Source organism: Aulonocara sp. 'chitande type north' Nkhata Bay, linkage group LG9 (assembly GCF_057382095.1).
Source record: "Aulonocara sp. 'chitande type north' Nkhata Bay isolate Kocher_YH1m ecotype deep benthic linkage group LG9, A_spYH_male_GT1.1, whole genome shotgun sequence".
In the NCBI taxonomy this organism is placed as follows: domain Eukaryota; kingdom Metazoa; phylum Chordata; class Actinopteri; order Cichliformes; family Cichlidae; genus Aulonocara; species Aulonocara sp. 'chitande type north' Nkhata Bay.
Window position 1 is genome coordinate 4,227,365 of NC_141352.1, and position 25,962 is coordinate 4,253,326.

The 25,962-nt window shown below is 39.1% G+C and overlaps 1 protein-coding gene across 1 annotated transcript; it reads left to right on the plus strand.

The window, feature by feature from the left end:
* Window positions 1-284: 284 nt before the first annotated feature.
* On the plus strand, window positions 285-6,038 carry LOC147321453 (uncharacterized). The gene is made up of 9 exons (XM_086305379.1): window positions 285-963; window positions 2,011-2,223; window positions 2,559-2,694; window positions 3,167-3,705; window positions 4,243-4,559; window positions 4,680-4,861; window positions 4,969-5,141; window positions 5,433-5,647; window positions 5,782-6,038. The coding sequence occupies exons 1-9, from the start codon at window positions 659-661 to the stop codon at window positions 6,036-6,038; spliced, it is 2,337 nt and encodes a 778-aa protein (XP_086161505.1). The 5' UTR covers window positions 285-658.
* The last annotated feature ends 19,924 nt before the right edge of the window (window positions 6,039-25,962 follow it).

The window sequence follows — 25,962 nt, forward strand, 5'->3', positions numbered from 1 at the left end:
TATATATATATATATATATATATATATATATATATATATATATACGTATGAGGGGCCGTACAAGCCAAAATTTATTCTTTCACTCTCACACACATACATTCTTCTTCCACACACATATATTTTCACTCTCACACACATACATTCTTCTTTCACACACATATATTTTCATTCTCACACACATACATTCTTCTTTCACACACATATATTTTCACTCTCACACACATATATTCTTCTTTCACATACATATACTTTCACTCTCACGTAGTTTTATTTTAATTTTTATATTTAGATATTTTTATTCTCATGTTTACACATATTTAACACACACATTGCAATATTATGCTCTCTTATACATGTATTTTAATCTACATATTTACACATTTGCACTCTAACATACATGCATTTTCATTTATGCATTCCTACATTTTGCTCTCATTTACATGCATTCAAAATGCATTTAATCTTACAAATAATATATGTATGTAAGAAGAGAATGCATACATATCTGAAGAAAATATATGTATGCAAGAGAATAATGTATGTGAATGAAAGAGTATAGTGGAAACGGAAGGAGTTTAATGGAAACGGAAGGCTGGGTGTCTGTACCGCTGTGATTGGCTGAGAAGCACGCGCGGGTCACTTTCAAGTGTCTGACAGCATGGAGGGGGGAGAAGAAACTCGAGTTCTTCAGCAAGCTGTCGGGTTGTTAAGAAATATTTTATCATCTCCTGAAACGGTCACATCATTGTCCTCGTCACTTGATCGAGATGGGACGGGCTCAACTGCACCCAGTGTTATCCACAGCACGGTGGAAAGTGAGATGAGGGAACTTTTTAGATCAGCTAACACCCGGTTTTCTTCAACGAGTCAAGTAGCTACACGGAGTTCGACTGGAGTGGGGCAGTCTTTGCGATATCAGACCCAAAAACACTTTGGCAACTGGAACTGCAGATCAAGGAAAAGGTAAGAACAAAACAGTTTGCCACTTAACTATACAACTGCGAAATACAAAATACGAAATGTGCTTTGCTGATTTAGCAACGCACTTTTTTACCCTTATAAATGTTTAGCCCTAGCTAATTTATTCAGCAGCATCCACATTAAAAACAGTAAAGACCGTGGCATTTATTTCAATATTAGTGGCTGTTTGTACTTGTGACCCGAGTGTAAGTTGATGCTTACTTTAAGATTACTTTATTAAATCTTCTTTATTAATGTGGGAGGTGGTAGCTACATTAGCCTGCTAAATAAAAGGTTGGGTTAATTTTCTTGTTGTTTTTGTTTAGTTTTGTATTTATTTATTTATTTATTTTTTGGGGTAGAATTTTAATCTTGCTAGAAGACATCAATCCAACTCTGTGTTGTGAGTGGATCAATATCTGTACCACTGTAGAGGTAGATAAACATGGATGCCAAGTCATGCCTTCAGTCCAGTTTCTACAGTGTATGAAATAAGAAAAAAAGAAATATGATCGGTGTCTTTTTTGTTCTTTAGTCAAAGTAAAAAGTAATAGCAAATGTTTCTTTGTATGCCTCTCTGTAGAGCAGTAAAAAAAATCCTTATGCATTGTACTATATATTTATTTATTTATTTATTTAATTCAAGCGTCAGTGAATTAAAATGGTCAAACCCCAAAACATTTTCTATTTTACGTACAGTTTCCATTTTTTTTCAAAGGCAATTTATAGGCATGCTATTACTTTATGCATTTTTTTTCTTTCAAATTATGTTTCTGTTATTTGTGTTTGCTATTATAGTCAACTCTTACATGCACAAGCAACTTTAAACATATTCAAGTGGGCTAAATGGCTAGCTGCGATACTGTTTTTTTTAATATAAACTGTGTAACATTTTATTTTATTCATAAAAGCTTAGCAACAGTTTAATGTGTAAGCTGGTCACTACCAAGTGACATAAGCAACTTTCTTAAGGAACTGATAGTGTCTAAGTATAGGTAAATAAAACAAAAGATACATAAATCTGAATATAGTTTCTGTTTGGTTTTATAGGGCCAAGACACATTATCATGATACTTTCAACAAAGATGTCATCCTTCTTCCATGGCCATCAAGCAGTGTTGTTGTCAAGCATCGCACAAAACAACATTTACATGAACAAGGGCATATATTGAATGGATTTGAATTCCAAAAATCCTGGGACCAGAAAACTGTCTCTGAACAAATAAGGGACGCCTTTGGAGATAAACTTTCTATTGATGTAAGGTAGGTTGTGCTAGCAGTCGAAACCTAATGCGACACAGCTTTTGTCAGTAGTCTTTTCGATATCTAGGCATTTCAAAGCTTTACATAACGATTTAAGTCAGAGAACAGGTAGACATGAATCAGTAAACTAAAATAAAAGAACCAAATCAGTTATCCTTTCTTGAACACTCCATTTTTGGCATACTTTTTTGACATTTGTATAAAGTTTACTTCTGTTACTACTGGTTTCAGTCTGATTCAAAGAGGAAAACAAGATTAGCTCTAAAAAAGTTATTGGAACATTTTTGCTGTTTTGGATTTTAAACATTTTACAACTTACTGTAACTGTTTTCCAGCCTGGAGTTTCTGATGGCTTGTGGCAACAGACTGATTGCGCCCAAACTGCGAGCAGGACAGGAGCTGGATGCAAATCTCATACATAAAATTTATAAATCGAAAGCCCTATACATCAGACCATCAAAACCAATTTTGGTACGTTATTTGACTTTTGAATGAATCTACATAGCACTGTACAGTAATAATATGAAGACCAGAAATTGGTGCATAAACAACCTTTGAACTTTCTCATGTCTGTTCTTTTTAAACTTGCCTTTCACCTTTTGTAGTTGGATAGAATAGTACCAAGTTAATGTTCCTTTTTTAAAATGTTAATCCTAAGCTCTGGTATTGACTAAATTTACAGCTGCTCTGTTGGATTGTTTGTGAATTATAGAACGTAAGACTACTGCTGTTCAGGAGATGTGTTACAATTTTGTCTGCCTAGTATGTAAAAGTAATTGTGAGAAAGATCTATTAACTCTTGAAATTTCTCACCCTATGGTAGCTGGGATAGGCTCCAACCACCCCACCTCTGATAAGAATAAGCAGAAGAGGTTGGATATATGGTATTTAATGTTCAAATTCAATATATGTGAATTATTATAATTATTATTTTATTTCTAAGGATGATATTACAAGCTACAGCAGTGAGGAAAACTGTGAAGAAAACCCTGTTTCATCAAGGCAGCTGCGCTCATCATCTTCAGACAGTTTTGCCAGTTCAACAGCTGCCTTCCAACCAATCTCTGCTCCGACGCAATCTCCTGCCTCATCAGTTTGTAATGGAACATTATTAACGGAAACTCCTGCCTTGACCCATGAAAGTAGTATCTCACACAAGTACAGCAGCGCTTCAACAAACATTTCCTTCAGCCAGTTACCAGTGTCTTCATTGGAAATCTACCCTTCCACTAGTCAGCCTTCTACCTCATCATCTGCATCTTTAAGTGATCCAGTTCTGGTCCTGACGTGCCGAAATACCTCAAGCTCACCCTACCAGACCAGGAATCCAGAGAATCATTGTTCAGCATTACCCTCTACATCAACACACAGTCAATCTGTAAACTACGATAACTACCTTTCAATCATGACTCCACTATCTGACATGTCTTCTGATGATGAGGAACTTAACCAGGCTATACTAGCAAGCCTGCAGAGCGAAAGGTTAGTTTCAAATACAAATGTTTTACAGTAGCCAATTAAACACACCATATTTGTTGCAATCCAATACTGTAACCAGTGTTGTGAAGGAGTGTAATCCATCCTCAGATATTTATATGCATATATGATATTTATATTTGCTGTTAACAAAACAGTTTTTTGAATAATGTCTACAGAGTCAAATGATAATGCTGTAATGCTGGCAAATTTTATTTTATTTGAAATAGGCAGCGAATTTTTAACAGCCTATCTGACAATGAAATGAAATTTACTTATTGTGCATTGAAACTATTTTTCTTTGCTCTAGTGCTTTCTAGTTCTCCAAAACATATAAACAATATAAAAAGCCACTGAGCAATATACTCCTTTGTACATTTTGCTTATGATTATGATAATTTCCTTTGGTGATTAATAAAGTATGCTGATTCTGATTTTGACAAAACTTTGTATGTCCTTGTAGCCCTTGTATGTGAATGTTTTTACTGATGTTCTTTTCAATATTTTTTCTTTTTTTTTCTTTTCTTTTTTCTAATCCTACAGGACTTCAAGTTGTTTGGTATCAGCAAAAGATATTTTGGAGGAACTTTCTGCAAAAGTAAACCAACAGAAGAAATGCAAGTTCAACATTAATAGATCAACAGTCCTGGATGGAGCAATTAGAGGTTTTAAACGAGCGACATATGATCCATGCCACACAATTTCTGTCAGGTTTTCTGACGATATGGGAGTACCTGAAGAGGCTGTTGACTTGGGTGGACCAAGAAGAGAATTTCTAAGACTTCTGATCGAAGCTTTGCCCCTGTCTCCAATGTTTGAGGGTGAAGAAGGCAAAATGAACTTGGCGCTTGATAGTGCTGGTATGTATTGATTTTAGGCTGATATCCCTGGAGTAATGCAATAAAAAAATCATTTTTATGAAGTTCTTGTCAAGCGCTTTCATGCATCTATTGACATGTAATGTTTTTCATTATTTCTAGCCATGAGGGAGGACAGGTACTTCATTGCAGGCAGAGCCATTGCAGTAAGCCTTGTACATGGTGGTCCACCAGCAGGCTTTCTGTCCCCAACACTCTTCTCTTGCCTTGTTGATGGCCCAGATTTGGCTAAACCAGTTTTAGAAGATGTTGCCGATAGTGACCTGCGTGAAAAAATTAAAAGGGTAAAACTGATTTGTCAGTTGTTGGATAATGTTTTAGTATTGTGTGCATTTCGTTCTACTCCATGTATTAATTGGGGCCCATTAATTTTTTATTTTTTTATTTGAAGGTTAAAGAGTGTAAATCCTTTGAAGATCTGATAGTAGCAACTGAGCCACTTCAGGAATACTTAGCCAATACTGGCTGCCTGAGGCCGCTACGGAGGCTGGAAGACAAGGATCTGCTTATACATGACATTATCATGTTCCAAGTAATACACAGAGTCCGTGGTCCATTTGAAAGGTATGTATGTATGTATTTATTGTTGTCCAATAAGTAACTCAAACCCATGCTGATTGCCTTGTATTCTGGGAATTTTGTGTGACATTTCTTTATGTGTAGGTACACCATGCCTCCAAAGGTGACAGCATCACATGAAAAATGCAGATTTGGGATATACACTTTTGATGACGTGAATAATCTGAAGTAAAAGTTATTGTATATATAAATTCATATGTTTTAGATTATACTTCTTGGATCCATTCATTTTTGATGTGATTTGTGATTTTAAAGGTAATTCTGATTATCATTTAGATTTCAGGATGGACTACGGACACTTGAGGTGCTGGACAAAATCCAAGATCACCCAGAGAGTTTTCGCACCCTTCTATGCTGGTCACCTTCAGTGCTTACAGCTGACCTTCTTGACAGCCTCTTTACCATCCGCCTTTCTCCAGCTGGGAGCAATAAAAGGCAGGCTGAAGCAGTTGTCATTAGTTTCTGGAGAGACTACCTAACAGATGCAGAAGGTAAATTTAGCGCTTTAAGCATTGTGTTCAATTTATAATGCAGTGCATCTTTTCATTGAATCAGTTAAAAGTAGAAATGCTTGCTGTGTTTTTTGTCTTTAATGCCATTTTTGACAGTATTGCTTTTCCTTTAGATCAAGACGGAACACAGAAGCTGGGGACAATTCTTGCCTTCGCCACTGGAGCCAACACTGTTCCACCAATTGGCTTCTCTCCACAACCGTCCATTGAATTTCTTCACCAAGAGCCAGATGCACAAACCATGTCTAAACTACCCATTGCAAACACGTGCATCAATTGTTTAAAGTTACCACTTCATACCTCTTACAAAGACTTTCAGGAGAATATGGACTTTGCATTAGGCAATACACATGGTTTTGGAATAGCTTAATTCCTGGTCAGGTTAGTATGCTAATCTGAGTTTTGCACTCAGTTAAATTAATGAGTGTCAGCCATTAAGTAATTCTAAGAGAGGGGGGGGGGGGGGGTGTTTTGAATATCATTGCATTTTCTTTCCCAGAAATCAAACAAATGTTCAAAATGTTCCACCTAAAACACCAATTAACACGCTTGAGACCAAGCTGAATTTACTTTATGTTGCCATATTTCATATGTCACCCACCTATTTTGTGATTGGAGGCTCTGTTTTTGCATTGACCTTTTAACAAATGTTCATTTGCTTCAAGTCTTTTTGCTTGTCAGGGTACCATTCTACAAGTATACAATAGTTATATATACTAACATAATTCAATAATAATTTTTTCATTGCATTAATTTATGTGCATTGTGATTATTTTTGTTTTCTAGGTTTGTACTTGTTTGTTGCTTTTATTCTCTGGTGTTCTTCAATATTGTTTATCTGACACTTCTATTCTATTTGATCAGTGATCCATGTTTGATGTATTGACTGTATGACTGTATTAATGTTAATGTTATCAGTTTGAGTCATCTTGTTCCAAGACAATACATCTGGTGATTGTGATGACCAAAAACCTCAATAAAATGTGGTTGCACAAATTTATTTTTTCTTTTAACAAGGTGTTTTAAAACAAAACATGGTTGTAAAATCTCAACACACTCACATAATACAACTCATAAATTCTTTAAAATTGTATACAAACCGTAAACATGCATGTAAAGGTTGATAGTAGCATTCTTGAAATTTAAAGCTGTGACTAAACTTCTAATAATACTGAACTAACAACAGTCTTGGCACTGTATTCTTTTTAAGCTGCACAACCACAATTACAGTAAATGAAATTTCTCCAGAGGCCTTGTTGATATTTTAGGATTGTCTCTCAAGAAAACGAACAAGGTTGCAAAATAAATCTATACCGTTATTGCCATCATCTTCAAATGGATCAAAGGTCTGTTGAAGTGTAACCATCATGGTGTCACTGATGGAAATGTTAATTGATGGAACAACGACATTATTGTTTGTCTCCAGCTCTGGCAGTGGTCTGCATTCATCAATACCAAAGTCATTTTCACAAATACCATTCATATTTGGGTTATGTATTCCTGCATTGTTGATAATGCCCCTTTGCCACAGCTGAAGAGGGGTTTGCCCTCCTTGTGTTGAAAGTCCATGGTTATTCCACTGGTTCTGAAATTCTGTGGCAGCTCTTTGAATACGTGGCAAATATATATAATGAAGACAAAATAAATGGACCTCATTAAGTGAATCTAATACACCATGCTCCTCCATAAAATTGAAAAGATTAACAAAATGATATGAGACCACTCGATTTAATTCTGCCCATAATCGCTCAATTCTTTGATTATGCACAGACCTGCCAGTGATAACACTATGCCTGTTCAGTCCTTGCCTGTAAAGCATGAAACGGGCAACACCAGTGTTTTCTAGTCCATGATCACATCTCACGCTGGATGGCATTCCAAAGTTCTGAACACCAACCATGAACAGTGACAAAACACTTGATGCCCTGTTGTTATCTAAACACGCAAGGTAGATGATGGTTCTACTGAAACCATCCACACAGCCATGGAACACCATCCTCCATCTCACAAGTTTGTGGTTTCCATCTATATGCCTATAGAAAAATGAAATAAGTAGAAGTTATGTATGGGGAAACTATGACATGGTCAAGGATATGCACACGTTTGAGTAAATAAAACAATGAGTTATTTTGCTTTAGATAATCCATTTCGCTATAGACTTAGAATCAGGACTGTTTTTCTGTTAGAATTTTCTCACCATAACTGATTGGGGAAAGGAACACTGTACAGTCGTCGACGTATTGCATTGCGTCTTCTGAGGGAACGTCCAAAGGGGTCAATTTCTTGTAGACTTTGTCTTACACGCCACCTTTGGATTCATAACCCACGTGATCTCAAGCTGCCATGCACATATCGTTCACCTGCATTTGTGGTATACTGAAGGATTTCCCTAACAACCCTGTTCAGGTTTTCATCGGATAATGTTGCATAAGTCAGTGGCTCAATGCCAAGGTCCTCTCTGTGCCTGTACAGAGTACGGGAGCTAACCCCTAAGCATGTTGCAATGCTTTGCCAGTTCATTCCAAGAGATACTAAATGAGATATTTGCTCTCTTGAAATGCTGTATCGCGGTCGACCTTGAGAGCAAGTCATGAGAGGTGGAGGTAGCAAGACAAGTCTGTTCTCAGATGTAGTTCCTTGTCTGGTTTCATAAGCAGTCAGTAAAAAAATTAGCCATCCATTTAAGGACTGTAATGTATTCACTGCTTCTCTATTTCTTGCATCGTCAACAAATCTTGAGATGGACAAAATTCCAGATAAGGTTTGAATGTGATCACCAAGTTCTCTATGGAGCCTCTGACGAACAAAAGAATCTGTAGCTTCTCTTTGAATTTGTTCCAAACATTCTAATACATTATTTAAAAAAGTTCTAATGTCATTTTCATTACTACTTACTCGACAAATTAACTGCAATACTAGCAAAGAAAGCAGGACAACTTTGAACAGCTTCATTGCTTGGTTCTTCTGGTTTAGGTCTGGGTATGTCAAGTAAGTTCTCCAAGTGTATTACATTTCCTGGTTTAAGAATAACTTCCTGCTTAAAGGATTAACTTCCTGTGTTAGGAAATGCAGATGTGAATGTCAGAGTGTATGTATGCAAGGGTAAAGGATAAACACTGGGATTGTATGTGTATATGAGTATAGGAGTACAAATATATATGTGTTGAAAGGTAAAGGGTATGTATATATATGTATGACTAGAAAGGGCTGCACCTGCAAGGAGAATAAATATATGTCAACATAAAAGTATGTAGCATTAAGAAAAATAGAATACATGTGTGTGAAAGGAAGATTAATGGATTTATGTGAGAGTGAATATACATGGATATGAATTAAGAATAAAGGTGTGCGAGATGACAATATATGTATGTGAGAGTGAAAATATATGTATGTATGTGAGAGTGACAATACATGTGCATGAAAGAAGAATATATGTATGTGAGAGTGAAAGTATATGTGTGTGAAAGAAGAATATATGTATGTGAGAGTGAAAGTATATGTGTGTGAAAGAAGAATATATGTATGTGAGAGTGAAAGTATATGTGCGTGAAAGAAGAATATATGTATGTGAGAGTGAAAGTATATGTGTGTGAAAGAAGAATATATGTATGTGAGAGTGAAAATATATGTGTGTGAAAGAAGAATATATGTATGTGAGAGTCAAAGTATGAATTTTGGCTTGTACGGCCCCTCATACAATATGGCAGATGTGCCCACTACCACACATTTGGACTGATTTGTGACCACTGTTTGGGAGGGATGGTTATATTGTGTATCTGGAATGAATTTTAGGTCTCTACGTCCATCCCATGGGGAATGGGAGCAGTAACAAAGGTGTTGCGTTTATATTTTTGTTGAGTGTATATACATGTGTATATATATATATACACATGTGTATATATATATATATGTATATTATATACACGCACATATGTGTGTGTATATATAAGATATATCTACCTATATAAAAGAAAATAAGAAAAGTCCACCAGCCCCCTTTTTCATCTTTTGCTGGGATTTATCTTCAAGAGGCATCTGGTGAGTTAGAACAATATGTTTTATAAATATTACCAATGAGGCATGCAATTACTGGGAATTTGCAAAGAGCACGTTTGTGGTAGGAGTCAGCATGTTATTCCTGTACCTGAGCAGTGTGTATTTCCAACAAGGTATACTTTAATATTACAAATTATAAACCGTGTAGTTATTGTGTATTTTTGTATAATAGCTTTGGTATTAGTATTTATGTTCTGTCACAAAGTGTGGAATAAGAGCCATCGAAATATTAACCAGTAGGTCAGCCTTTGATTGGGCTCTATCATTGTACTCTATCATTGCTCTATATTGTACTTTTGCACACCTCTGTTGCTTGTGAAGCTCGCACACAAGAATTTCACACACATGTACTGTACCAGTGTACCTGCACATGTGATGTGACAATAAAAGTGATTTGATTTGATTTGATCAAAGTCTATGATAATGTAAAACCTAAGTCCACAGAGACTCATGTCTTCAGAGACAAGAGCACACAAGTGAAGGTTAACAATAAATGGTCAAACAAAGGAAATAAAAGAATTAATAAAGTGGACATACATGAAGAACAAGACGCAGCTAAAAATAATGAAGAGGATGATACAAAGGAAGCAAAGTTAGACACAAGAAACAGGAGACAAATGGCTGCCAAAATAAAAGAAGAACGGCATGGTCATTTGAAACAGGGAGACACAGAGACAAGAATTTAAAAAAAAAGAATAACACTTAAAGACCACAGTGAGGGAAAAACACTATAATCACAACTACATTAACTTTGTAATTTACTCTATAAAGGGTCACTGCAAAATCTTCGATTGTGACACAGAAGATAAAAGTTAGTGGATAAACAACACACTTGAAAGCATTATCACTGTTGTCATTAGATTTGCAACCCAATATGTAACATGCCTAATGCAATAGATAGGATTTTCTCAAAAACATCACTGCCAGGACATGTACATCTTAACATGCATATGGTGCAAACTCACCTTTTCAAAATATCCCTTGACATCAATAAATCATATAACAAATCTGCTGAGAGAAAGAAAAACAAATCCATGTGACTGTACGTGCCTAAAGCATGTGGAGTGAATGCTAACTATTGTGTGCCAATAGCTTAAAAGGTTTAAACAACCACCATCACTTTAGTTATTTGTTAGCAATCATCTCCTCTTAAAATCATGAGAGGGAAGAGTTGGTTTAATAGCTTAATCGATAGCTGACGCTTCTGGTAATAATATGCAATGTCACTGCTCAAAGAGCTTTAGGGCCAAGCTGGAGTAAAGACAGTGTGGTATAATAATTCAATTCAATTTTTTATTTATATAGCGCCAAATCACAACAAAAGTCGCCTCAAGGCGCTTCGTAGATACAGAGAAAAACCCAACAATCATATGACCCCCTATGAGCAAGCACTTTGGCGACAGTGGGAAGGAAAAACTCCCTTTTAACACGAAGAAACCTCCGGCAGAACCAGGCTCAGGGAGGGGCGGGGCCATCTGCTGCGACCGGTTGGGGTGAGAGAAGGAAGACAGGATAAAGACATGCTGTGGAAGAGAGACAGAGGTTAATAACAGATATGATTCAATGCAGAGAGGTCTGTTAATACATAGTGAGCGAGAAAGGTGACTGGAAAGGAAAAACTCAGTGCATCATGGGAATCCCCGGCAGCCTACGTCTATTGCAGCATAACTAAGGGAGGATTCAGGGTCACCTGGTCCAGCCCTAACTATATGCTTTAGCAAAAAGGAAAGTTTTAAGCCTAATCTTGAAAGTAGAGATAGTGTCTGTCTCCCGAATCCAAACTGGAAGCTGGTTCCACAGAAGAGGGGCCTGAAAACTGAAGGCTCTCCCTCCCATTCTACTTTTAAATACTCTAGGAACAACAAGTAGGCCTGCAGAGCGAGAGCGAAGTGCTCTAATAGGGTGATATGGTACTACAAGGTCATTAAGATAAGATGGGGCCTGATTATTTAAGACCTTGTATGTGAGGAGCAGGATTTTGAATTCTGGATTTAACAGGAAGCCAATGAAGGGAAGCCAAAACAGGAGAAATATGCTCTCTCTTTCTAGTCCCTGTCAGGACTCTTGCTGCAGCATTTTGGATTAGCTGAAGGCTTTTCAGTGAGTTTTTTGGACATCCTGATAATAATGAATTACAGTCGTCCAGCCTGGAAGTAATAAATGCGTGAACTAGTTTTTCAGCGTCACTCTGAGACAGGATATTTCTAACTTTAGAGATGTTGCACAAATGGAAAAACGAAGTCTTACATATTTGTTTAATATGTGCGTTGAAGGACATGTCCTGGTCAAAAATGACTCCAAGGTTCCTCACAGCATTACTGGAGGCCAAGGTAATGCCATCCAGAGTAAGAATCTGGTTAGATACCATATTTCTAGGCTTTTCAGGGCCTCAGTTTTATCTGAATTAAGAAGCAGAAAGTTAGCGGCCATCCAGGTCTTTATGTCTTTAAGACATTCCTGCAGTTTAACTCATTGGTGTAATAGCAAGAAAATGCTGCTGATCTTGACTTTGGTATACTTGCAGATGTGTGTGCCTCAAAGGCGTAGATTTGGTTTTGGCATTGGTGGGGACGGATGATTCAACCACCGAACCCTGCCCTGTTTTTTTTTCCCTTTTGTTTTTGCTTCTTAATAAAAAGAGGAGAAACATACTTGCTTACATATGCTATTCTACCTGCTTTTAAACCATTTAAAATTATAATTCATAATTTTATATGTGAATTATATAATGCTAAATTACTATTAAACAAATAACTGACTAAGTATTTTAGACTTTAGTTTACTTCAGCCATATTCCATATAAATCAGGTATCATACAAAAATAAAAATAGCTTCAAATACAGTCATGACAATACAAAAATAAGACTTTAAGGACTTAACAACATTACCTCAGTTATAGTACACCAAAATCTGTTATACGTTAGCACTAAGGGAACACTGAATGACCTGGTGGGTTTTGTCCATAAAACTACTCATCTAAGATTACCACAGAGTAAAAGATCTCTCAGCAAAATTATGCAAGATTTTAGGCACTATTGCCCCGATCAACTCAGTGAGCTGGGATTTTTTTTTATTTTAAACATGAACTACTGTTACAGCAACAGACATGGAGTACTGGTGTCCCACACAACAACTCAACATCCACTATGTGAAGGAGCCTGCTCCTCTTGTTAATCTATAGCACCAAATCATCAGTCAGTCACCTGTGACCTCGCCTCTTCACCTCTGTCTGAGCTACAACATGGCAGAGCTGCCTCTGTCACCTGATAAATAACAGTAATAATCAAAATTAGAAATGCTGCTCTGAGACTGAGAGAACTAATAGTGCTGCATGTTGTGCAGTTAGTTTCCAAAACACGTTATTCATGGTTGCATACAATTTTAGACTGATGTGGGCCAAAGCCTAGCATAGCCTGTAACGTTACAGTGGGGCAAAAAAGTATTTAGTCAGCCACCGATTGTGCAAGTTCCCCCACCTAAAATGATGACAGAGGTCAGTAATTTGCACCAGAGGTACACTTCAACTGTGAGACACAGAATGTGAAAAAAAAATCCATGAATCCACATGGTAGGATTTGTAAAGAATTTATTCGTAAATCAGGGTGGAAAATAAGTATTTGGTCAATAACAAAAATACAACTCAATACTTTGTAACATAACCTTTGTTGGCAATAACAGAGGTCAAACGTTTACTATAGGTCTTTACCAGGTTTGCACACACAGTAGCTGGTATTTTGGCCCATTCCTCCATGCAGATCTTCTCGAGAGCAGTGATGTTTTGGGGCTGTCGCCGAGCAACACGGACTTTCAACTCCCGCCACAGATTTTCTATGGGGTTGAGGTCTGGAGACTGGCTAGGCCACTCCAGGACTTTCAAATGCTTCTTACGGAGCCACTCCTTTGTTGCCCGGGCGGTGTGTTTTGGATCATTGTCATGTAGGAAGACCCAGCCGCGTTTCATCTTCAAAGTTCTCACTGATGGAAGGAGGTTTTGGCTCAAAATCTCACGATACATGGCCCCATTCATTCTGTCCTTAACACGGATCAGTCGTCCTGTCCCCTTGGCAGAAAAACAGCCCCATAGCATGATGTTTCCACCCCCATGCTTTACAGTAGGTATGGTGTTCTTGGGATGCAACTCAGTATTCTTCTTCCTCCAAACACGACGAGTTGAGTTTATACCAAAAAGTTCTACTTTGGTTTCATCTGACCACATGACATTCTCCCAATCCTCTGCTGTATCATCCATGTGCTCTCTGGCAAACTTCAGACGGGCCTGGACATGCACTGGCTTCAGCAGCGGAACACGTCTGGCACTGCGGGATTTGATTCCCTGCCGTTGTAGTGTGTTACTGATGGTGACCTTTGTTACTTTGGTCCCAGCTCTCTGCAGGTCATTCACCAGGTCCCCCCGTGTGGTTCTGGGATCTTTGCTCACCGTTCTCATGATCATTTTGACCCCACGGGATGAGATCTTGCGTGGAGCCCCAGATCCAGGGAGATTATCAGTGGTCTTGTATGTCTTCCATTTTCTGATGATTGCTCCCACAGTTGATTTTTTTCACACCAAGCTGCTTGCCTATTGTAGATTCACTCTTCCCAGTCTGGTGCAGGTCTACAATACTTTTCCTGGTGTCCTTCGAAAGCTCTTTGGTCTTGGCCATGGCGGAGTTTGGAGTCTGACTGTTTGAGGCTGTGGACAGGTGTCTTTTATACAGATGATGAGTTCAAACAGGTGCCATTCATACAGGTAACGAGTGGGGGACAGAAAAGCTTCTTACAGAAGACGTTACAGGTCTGTGAGAGCCAGAGATTTTCCTTGTTTGAGGTGACCAAATACTTATTTTCCACCCTGATTTACGAATAAATTCTTTACAAATCCTACCATGTGGATTCATGGATTTTTTTTTTCACATTCTGTCTCTCACAGTTGAAGTGTACCTCTGGTGCAAATTACTGACCTCTGTCATCATTTTAAGTGGGGGAACTTGCACAATCGGTGGCTGACTAAATACTTTTTTGCCCCACTGTATTATGACGGACACATTTTATGAGTTAACTTGACTTTAAGTGACTTACAGGTTTCTTTGAAAAATACTTTCTTTTATCCATGGTCTTCCTTTTTGCTGCCATCCTCCTCTCCTCCTTGCAGGTCCTCGCAGCGCAGGCTCGCCGCTACAAAAACTAAACAGAGCTCCCTGAAAGGCACAGCCAATCATATTGGCCATATTTGTCACATGAGGTAGGACTCCAGTAGAGAATGTAATTTAACTCTTTCTGCACTGCTAGGTGAATGAGATGTTGACAGATCATTTTTTTTCTTTCTATCGGGTTTGTTTTTCTTTACTCGTAGAGATCAAAAATTGGTGGGGACATGTCCCTTCCGTCCATGCCAAATCTACGCCCTTGTTGTACATGTGTACCATTGTGCACATTACTGATTGGGAATGCTCCTTTTCCCTAGTCATAAAATAAGCTATTTTTGTTTGTAAAACAGAAAGTTCCTGTGTTCACGGTGCTTATTCAAAAGCAAACAATAGTTTGTCTTGGTAGGTCCGTTGTGTTTCCGCTAACTACCATGAATAACATCACATCTGATCATGCACGGGTTATTTTATAACAATATGCACAAACCTTTTTCCTCATTACAGAAGCATGGTGAAAAACAAAGCCTTATGAAGCAATAGATCAGCAATCAGCAGTAAGACAGGTATTTTCCCTAACACTACTTATGCAGACCACAGAGCAGCACAGAGTTTCTTTAATCATGCCACCATGAAGGAAATATTTCAGAGTTCACTTCAGGATTGATTTTGGCATTCATCTGCCAGAACAGCAAAGACACTGAGTGTTCTCGCTGCTCCACCTTGATCTTCTGAATTAGTAATCAAACTTCAGCAGCTCTCACTGAATTTCATCCTTATTTGTAGAATTATGTAAGAGCCGATGATTCACTTAAAGCAGTCAGTTGGTCTTTCTGGCCATGATACATCATTAGATAACGTAAAAATACCTGCTGAATATTTCTGCTAACACCACACATACAAACACAGATTTTTTTTTTAAAAAAAGAAGCAATAAACAAAAAAGCTTAAAACGATCAGATTCCTGAACAGCTTCACCTCTTCATTCAAGCATTTTTTCTCTTCCCTTCCCCTTTGACTGGCACATGAAGGATACCTCCCCTCATTATAACAGTCCTCAATATTCTGTTTCAGGTAGAGAGCTCCATGGGACATGCTGAGGATCCTATACCATCCACAGTTGACATGATAGAAGAAATGCTTTGAAGTATACAAAGGAAGGTGTTTTCACAGCTCACATATAACAACTCAGTTATGCAAATAAGCAAACTACAACAGTGTTGCAAGTTGTTTCATCAACATCCCTTACACATCAAATGCACACAGTAATTTGCATGATGATAATATTAATAACATGGGTGAACACTACCTCAACATGAAATGTCCACGAGGAGCTACTTGCAACAGCTCAGCTTGAGGTTCTGCAACCGGTGATAGGACAGTGGCTACTTCTATCTCTTATATGCAGTCATCCAAGCATGCATGCCTATCCAAGACATTTCTGGTCTAGTCACTGACCTTTATAGAACGAAGTTCCTCCTAGTGCATGGAACAGATCTTAAGTACCGTATTTCCCGGACTACAAAGCGCACCCGATTATTAGCCGCACAAGCTAAAATCAGGGGAAAATCCTGTTTTGTACATACATTAGCAGCACCTGACTAAAAGCCGCAGGTGTTTCAATGTTGAATTATCATATGTAAGAGAATATGCACAAAGGGAATTGCCAGGAAAGAGATGGCTGTTTGGAGACACACCCCTTTTATTAATATTTTGAAAAACAAGTTATGGATACATATTTGCATAACTTTTTAGGTATATGTACAAGTACCGGTAATTACAAGTACAAAACATGTACTGTGCTTCATAAATGAGTAACAAATGTAGTACATAACAGTAACCTGCAGCACACCAGAAAAATAGATTCGGACTACCTTTTAGGCTCAGGTGCAGCGACACGGCTTTAACAAGAAGAAAAGTCAGTCATTCACCACCATCTTCCTCTTCTTCCTGCGCACTAAAACCACCAAAGTCCTCTTCTCCAGTGTCGGATACAAACAGGTTCAGGATGGCTTCGTCATCCACTCTCAGCTTCTCTCTTTCATTGTCACTTTCAAAACCAAACAAATCCTCGTTGTCAGTGTCAGAGTCGAACACCCTCAGAAGGGCCGTGGCGGCGTCCTCCTCTCCATCATGCAGCAGTCCAGCCCTTCGAAATCCGTTGGTGATCATGGATGTTTTCACACTTTTCCACGCTGTCAGAATCCGCTGGTGGAGTTGGGCATACCTTGCTTTTCGCAAGTTTATCGCCGCTCATCATCCACGCCTCCCGCTGAACGCGTAGCGTTAATTTGAAGTTTGTTTTTCGCGCTACTTGTACGGCACTACGTTGCCTGGCAGACGGACATGTGACCAACATACCACTCTTGAACCCCGATCCTTCCGCCAGGCAACGTAGTGCCGTACAACAGTGGAACAAACAAAACAAATCGTCTTACGATATCACGAGATCACAAAAATCATGGACAATCCATAGAAAAGCCGCACCTGACTAAAACCAGCAGGGTTCAAAGCTTGTGCAAAAAGTAGCGGCTTTTAGCCCGACAATTATGGTATATATCCTCTGTGCCAACTCTAAAAAGGATGCAACTGAGGACAATACTGGGTGAAAGACGGCAGTCAGCATTCAGTGTGACCTTCAGTGAAGCTTTAGCAGCTCATGAGAAAATCCAATAGAAAACTGCTGAATGTTCCTCAAATCATCTGCAACAATTGATTAAGTACTCCTGATTAGAATTAAATAAGCAATATTACTGTAAGTGTATTAATATTAATCTAAGTGTACCCAAAACTTGCAGTATCAACACATTACGTAATTTATATAATTTGAATGGAGCACATTCCCACAGTCATCCATCCGCTGATGTTTTTTTTAATTCCTCATTCAACTCCTTGTCTCCAACCCCCACTTCCCTTGAGCTCATTGATTAGTATGATTAAGTCTCATCAGCCCAAATCAACAGCACCCCCCACCCCCAGCTCACCCGTACCCCACAAGCAGAAAGAAGCTCATCAGACATCACTAATCAAGTACAGCTTGATGCTAGATTTCAGCCAATCATGCGTAGCCTCTGGTGCTGTGAATAAATAAGGCTGATTTGATCAGTCTAAATTTTTAATCAGACGTGTGAAATGCTGCCGTTATTTCAAGTGTTGCGCTTCTCTTTGTTTTGCTGAGCTGAGGTCAAAAGGAGGTCAGGGTGACTTTGTCTGAGAGGAAAAAAAGAAATACAGTTTCTTAGGAGTGATGAAAAAGATTATTTGGTCTATTAATGTGAATGTGAATAGAAAATGTCATGTAATTCAGTGCAAGATTCACTGAGCTAGGTCACTCACAAAACCCTCACAAAAATATTAAACTAAACATGAAGCTAGCCATGTGTAGGAAGCTCCTTGTGCCCTTATTCACAAGAGCTCACCATAGCTTAATTATGTTGCTAGAACATAATTAAAAACATAGTGCTCAGTGATAAAGAAAATACAAAAAGATAAATAAATAAGATTTAAAAGATAAATGCAAAAGTCTTTAGCAGTCTTTAGAGTACAGTGACTGAATGTGAGTATGTGGGTCCATGAGTCTATGTGACTGTGTCTGCAGGGGAGCAGAGCCAAAGGGCAGGTGGGTGGAAAGCTTTCACAGCTCTTGGAAAAAAGCTGTCCCTCAGCCGGGTGGTGCTGTCTTTATGTGTCTATACTGTTTCCTAGATGGCAGCAGTATGAACAGTTTGTATCCCCGGTGACTGGGGGCAGCAAGACTGGCCTTCCTCTGCAGTCTGCCAACGTAAACTGAATTGAGGTCTGTTAGCTGTTCCCCTACAATCTGCTGGGCAGTTTTCAGCACCCGGGCCAAGTCTTTTTTGTCCTGGACTGTGCCATACTGGAGTCTTCGTTTTCCTCACCAGAAAGGAGGTGTTCAGTGACTAAGTCAGATCTGAGGTGTTGTGGAGTCCCAGGAATGTGATGCTGGTCACACACTCCACCATCTCCCCTTGGACGAGGAGAGGTGGGTGCTTGCAAAGTCCTCCTGGGCCTTCTGTCATCTACAATGACCTCCTTGGTTTTGCTGGTGTTAAGCACAAAATTGTTCAATAAACACCACTTGGACAGATGCTGGTTCTCCTCTCTGTAGAGGGTCTCATCCAGGGGCGATTCTAGGATAAGAGCTTTGGGGATGCTGAGCACCCAGAGAGCTGCCCAGCCAGGCAAAATAAATCTCGATGAGACTTCTTCCCTGTCTCTGTCAGTCCCTGCATCCTTAAATGTCTCCAGTTGTCCCAAGTTGTCTATGACTGTCTCCTTGGTGCATTTAAACCCCCGTTCCTCCCTGCCCTCATCATCTGTTGTCTTTGTCTCCGTTATCAGTCATCAGAATTTTACCATCTCTGTGCAAGTCTGCAAATTTCTTTATTAAATCATAGTATTATCAAATCATAAGATTCTTAAATTCATCACGTCTCTCTGTGCCTGGGTCCATGGGTACATGACATCACTGTTTTGTACATTTTAACACAATTTAATCCCCAAATTTTGAAAAGTCTGTAACAAAACCATCAAATCTGATAAAGGTTATTTAAATGCTGCAAAAGAAGAATGGATTGGAATAAAAAAAAATACATATCCTAACCTTAATTACTGGGGGAGAATAATGAGTGATGCTCATAGTGAGTAAGAAGTAAACTGAGTGCATTTTTTGGACAGAGATTCACTTTTAATGTGTATGTATAATATAATACAGATACATAAAAAAAACTCCCAAAACAGAATAAATTATTACAAAATATTAATAAAAACTATAAAAATGGAGGCAACTTTGCCTGTGGTAGAATGTATACAATGTATGAAAAAATCTTTACTGCAGATACTAATTTTACTAATTTAATAATAATAATTTTGTGTTGTAAGATTTATGAGTTTCATGCTTTCATAGTGGTCCTTGGGAGAGCTTGACATTGTTATCAGGTGGTCCACACTGTAAAAAGTGTGAGAAACACTGAGAAGTGTCTGTGTGCTTTTGGAAAACATTTAAAGCTGCTGTACAGAATCTTTGAAACAAGCTTAAAAGATTTTTAGAAACAGAGCATCTGCTTCTCTTTGCAGCTCCTCACTCCACCAGGGCTGTTTGGCTCTTTCTGATAGTGAGCAAATGTGATGTAGGTACTGCAGCAGTCATACAGACAACTGGACGGTCCAAAAGTTGGCCTACCTATTACCGGCTGAGGTTTTAGTAAAGTTGTGGCTGAACCACAGAAAAATATATCATGAATTTCAGTCTCCCCGATCAATGATAATGTTATGTTGGAATGTTGTTAAAGAGGGTCAAAATGTTTCAACTCAGTTTGTTTAGCAGATTCTGTACAGCAGCTTTAATATAGAGAGAACACAACTTCCAGATTGTGAGGAAAATCAGGTTTTTCCTCTTTGTCAGTTTAACAGTTTCTGTTTTGCCTGTCACTGTTCCCTGTCTGTTTTCTTACCTGGTTCTTCCTGACCTTGTCACGATCTGGTTATAGGGACTCAAACGCAGAGCGGTTAGATGTCTCCAAAATGCAGTTTATTTACAGTTCCAGTGCACAATATATATACAGTGAAGGGAATCCAAAACTCCAGGGAATCACAGGGTAGCTCTCTCACACTCGCTCACGTCTTCTTGCCCACACTCACACACGTTCACACGGCAGGGAGGTCGCAGGTCCGGGGGGGAAGGTCTGAAGCAGAAGAGAAGGGAAGTCACAAACTAATCACGAAGCACAAGTCCACAGGAGCTGTGAGAACAATAAACTTCAGTAGTACAATCATCCAGCGACGAGAGGATCTGTGTTCCAGCCTCAAATAGTGCTCCCGGTGATGACAGGTGATTGTTGTCAGGTGTGTGGGCCAAGGGCGGGAGCCCACAGTGAGCTCCACCCAGGCAGAGAGGGAGAGAACCGAAACAGCAAATGTAGCCTTGTGGGGCCGGCCGGGCAGGCACGGAGACCATGACAGACCTTGTACTTTCTCCTCACGTTCTCCTCTTTCCTCTCTCCCTCTTTGGACTGACAATCATACACAAATAGATTGTATCCAATTAGATGAAAAATTACATTAATATAAAAAAATACTATTAAGATCACTAACAAAAAGTCCTCTCTCAGTGTACTTTTAACCAAAAGGCAAAAAACCAAACCAGACGAACATCTAATAAAAGATATAAACATTGAAACACTGATCCAACATTATTCTTGATTGACGGATCATTTGATCTTACACTTTTACCTGAATGTGGCTCCTTTTTTTGAAAAAACTTCCTTATATCCATTATGAACCTGGCTGTCTCTCTGTACACAAAAACACACACACACACACACACAACAGGAATTATAAGGTTAATGGACATTCAGTCAGTTAGTATCCGTTTCAAACAGGACAGTGGTAACAACAGGCTATGGACAATTATAAGTTTTAGATTTAAAATAGGCTGTATACATTTCAATGGGCGCAACAGGACGGTCAAATGTCGCTGATTTTACTACAGAGCAGGACGGATTGTAGGGTAGCAAACATCGTCGGAAAACACGTTTTCAACACTGCAGGTTACCTGGTGTAATGTTTTTCAGCTAAAAAGAAACATGGTCTGACTCCTACCTAACTATAGAAAGAGTAACTGAAGGTTAAATGTAGCTAACATGTCCTGTTTCCAGCCAGGCACTTCCACCTCTGCTCTGCTGTGTCTCAGAGTAGGAGAGAGGCGAGCTGGAACAAACCATTTTGGGAGGGGGGGGGGGTATCTATACTTTTGCTGTAGAAATGTTACGTCTCAACCAAGTGCTGTATGCTTTTTATATTTTTAGTAGTGTGTCACAAAAACAGCAAATATTGTCAAAAAATAAGAAATCTTTGGGGGTGCTTTGATTCATCTTGGGGGTGCTTCGGCTAAAATTGCCCCTGGTCTCATCATTGTTTGTTATAAGACCCACTATGGTGTTGTTGTCTTCACTCCACCACCATGTTTGAGGAGTAGATAGCTGTGTAGTTATAGGTGAAAAGTATAAAAGAGCTGGACTGAGCCCAACGCCCTGCGGTGTGCCTGTATTCAGGATGATGTTCTGTCTTCTATTCTCACCACCTGAGACTGGTTGGTGAGAAAGTCTCTGATCCATAGGCACATTGGTGTTGAAAGTCCCAGGTCATGGAGCTTCACTATCAGCTTGTCTGGGATGATGGTAGCAAATGCTGAACTGAAGTCCAAAAATAGCACCCTAACATAAGAGTCAGGATGATACAGGTGTGTCAGGGCTATGTGCAGTGCAATGGAGACAGCGTCTGCTGTGGACCAGTTCCCCCTGTAGGCAAACTGATGCCGGTCCACACCAGCAGGAAGGTCTGTTCTTGATGTGTCTTAGGAGGATCCTCTCAAAGCACTCAGTCAGGTCACAGCTGATTGTTTTGGCACAATGATGGAGGACTTAAGGCAGACGAGGACAGTGGAAAGTTGCATGGACAGATTGAAAATGTCCAAAAAGACCCCTGCCATTCAGCACATGTCCTCAAGAGTCCTCCCCAACACCTTGTCCGGTCCTGCGGCTTTGTTACTGTTAATCCTCTTGAGAGAAGAAGTCACTTGGAGCTGCAGGATCAGGGGCTGATACTGTTCCTCTAGTTGGAGGGGAGAAACGGTTATGCTGCCACTAGTGGTGTAAAATCTGGAGAAGAAACTGTTCAAGGTATCAGTAAGTGAGAGATGCCTGCTGGCTGGTGCTCCTGCAGTCTGCCATGGTCCTGAGTCCTCTCCACATGTTCCATGGCTGTTGTTGAACTGCTCCTCAATGCATATCCTGTACCAAAATTTTGCCAGCTGTATTCTTTCACAAAAGGGACATAACAAACAAGAGAACATAAACCAGATATTACCAGTAAACTCAGTGGCATGGAAGGACTAAACTCAATACTAAATTATAAAAAACTCAATTATAACAACTCAGGAATCACAAATGTACAATAAACTCAGAGAGCTGGGTCAAATGACTCAGAACCATGAGAGTTACTCTGTTTATTAACGGCTGATTGCTAAAAGGGTCCATTACAAGTAATCTTTTACAAAAGTAATGCAGGCCAGTCATGGCAATGGAAGTTGTCAGAACTGCTATTTTTATGTGCTTCAGAGTAATAAACCTCAAAGTACATATGGATGAACATGTCTTCCTTCGCTGTGTAACATTATCACCACATTCTTTAATTCATTTTAAGGAGGCTGTTGGTGTTTTCCATATAAAGTCAGTTAATGATAATAATGATAAATCATAATAATGCTCGTTTTAAGTGGCATATTAAATACATTTTTATTACACAGACTGTCAACTCTGGTAACGTTTCAGGTTTGGTATTTTTCTCTCAGAGATTAAAATCCCAGTATTGAATTCAACCATCTTAGCGCCTTTTCTCAGTGTTTTATTCCATCAGTTTGAAAGGTAGATACCAAAAATATTCCATTATGTGCACTGTTTCATGTGTGTGCTTGGCAGGAAGGCTATGAATACAAATTCCCAAAGGCATACAATTTAAGTTTCGTGAGAATGGCGGTTGGTAATACCATATCTATTTCTCTTTCTGAGAACAATTGTAGAAAACATTTTACGATTTGGCGCCCAGAGTATGTCTAGCATTTGACCTTTCTTTTCCATCTCACAATTTTATGAGATGCCATCCTGGGTTGCTGCAATTTGTGCAGGTAAACGAGGCAAAGCTGAGCAAAGCAGCCGCCAGATATGGAGATGAGACTTTGTTTCATGTCCCCGTGGGCTAGAGGTGAGATTGAAGGCTTGGTTTTGAAAATGCATTTAAAATGTTGATGTTTTGTCTCCACCCTCTCTTTTTGCCTTCATCTGTAAGCAAGACCTAAATCAACCTACAGCAATGAAGCGAACAATAACTGATGTTTAGTAAAGCGGTTTCCATTTGGCTGTTTTTCATCCTGCAGGTCATCCTCTCCTGGAGGTTGTCATCTCTGTTAATGCATCCAATTTTTTCTGTGTTTACCTGTGTTCTCTCTAAGATATTGCTGTATCATACAGAAGATCTGAGGAAGTAAAATTAAAATTAAATTAAAAAATACTTTAATTTTATTAAACAAATTGTCAGTTTAGAGGAGACTATGCTGTATGGGATAACACAGCTGTAACAGAGCTAAGTGTTTGACTATGCGTTTACTATTTATTTTTTGTTTTTCTTTTGTTTGTTTTATTTTCATTTCAAGCTTAAAGATGGATTTGCGACATTCTGTAACTGTATCTTTCAAAGTAATCAGGATAGTCTTTGTGGTAGTTTCTGTTATCCGGTCTTTAAGTGATGACGTAATGAATCCTGCTTCCAGGCCCAAACTACTCTGCGTTTATTAAGGCTGTTGTGTTTTTAACATGTTTTAATGCTTTGTATCTTGTTCTATTTAATCTCAACAAGCCCCCAAAAACAGTCAGTGATCACTGTCTCGTTTTTTTATCACTGCTAATCATTTTAAAGCTCAATTTTTAAACCCTTATGATGAAACTACAGCCCAGCCCATGCAGCAGTATATTAATGACTAACCTTGTATTGTGGATGGATTATCTCAGTTGTTCTTGTGAATGAAGTTCATCCTGCCATGTGATTGCATTTGTCCCTAACCATTAGGGTTGCCAACTCCCTGAAAAATAAATAAGGGACACCTCGTGGCCAGGGCCGGGCAACCCAGTTGTCTTCACCCTTCCCAGTGTGGTAGCTCTTTTTTTTGTGTGTGAAATTATTTTTTTAACCATTTGACTTGAAGTTGATTTAAGCAGATGCATATTCTTTGTGATATGAACACATGGGAAACAAATGATCATTTAGCCATTTATTTTTAGCTCAAAATGAAAACATTAACATAGTAAAACAGGTCTCTTTCTTAAACAGAAGCCTGTCATGCTTAACTTTTGAGAATATAAGTAAATCTTTCTTTAAAAGAACTCTGTCCTGCTTAACTTAAAATTATATAAATTAATAGAAAACAATAGAAAGAAAAATATTCTTGTAACAGTGCACATATAGTGCATTTAGTACAATTGGCTTCAGTTGAGGTATTATTTCAGCTTTTCTAATGCTAATCAGCTGCTCCTGTTTGTAAACCCGCTTGTTCCCATGATTACGCACCTTAACTCATCATCATTATTCATCTATGTATTACTTTTATGTATTAGTGATGTATTTGTTGTAATCATCTATCCTTGCAGTTGTTTATTACACAAAATAAGTTATATTATCACACTTCTGGCCACATAGCGCTGATATTCACTGCACATGCCCATATTAACTTTTTCCAGCCAGGTGTTTTCCTTTTCCCATTCCTCCCTGTGCTTTTGCAGCCTATTTTTCTTTCTCTGAGCGAACAAACATTGCTGCTCTAATGCTGGGCTCACACTGTGCGATTTTTGGCCCATTTTGAGACGATTTCTGAGTCGTGCGACCGATTTGGTGATCAGACCGATTTTGGCCTTCATCGTGCGTCGTGTAGTATACGTGGGGTAACGAGAAGCGATTAACACCTCACGACCAGCTCCCGATCATCAATCGCTCGTGAGGGTGTCACCGCAGCCGCTCACACTGCTCACGCGCAAACACGTAAACGTCGGTGAAAAAGACGGAGCAGCACGGCTGTGCAGCGTGTGATCTGGACACAAGCCATGGAGGCACAACTTGTAGAACTTTGGAAAGCTCATCCGAGCCTTTTCGATGTGGCATCACAAAATTATCACGACCACAACAACCGTGAAAACAGTTGGATTTACACTGCTGCTCAATCACAGCTGCCTGATCAATGTTTTTCATTAGCAATTTAGCAAAGTTGATGGTGGTGGTGTGTCTGTGTGAGTGAAAGACAGAGAAAGCAAGAGCGACAGATTGTCTGTTATAACCTTCATTTTATGGACGCACAGTGTGAGCTCTCAGGTCGCATCAGAGCATCGGGCGGTATAGTGTGAGACCCTGCATCGTGACCTACCAACTTCTAACCCCTGCGAGTCAATCGTGCAGTTTGAAAATCACACAGTGTCTGCCCAGCTTTAGGTGTACTGTCATCCGAGACTTGCACCGTAGTGTCGGCGTTTG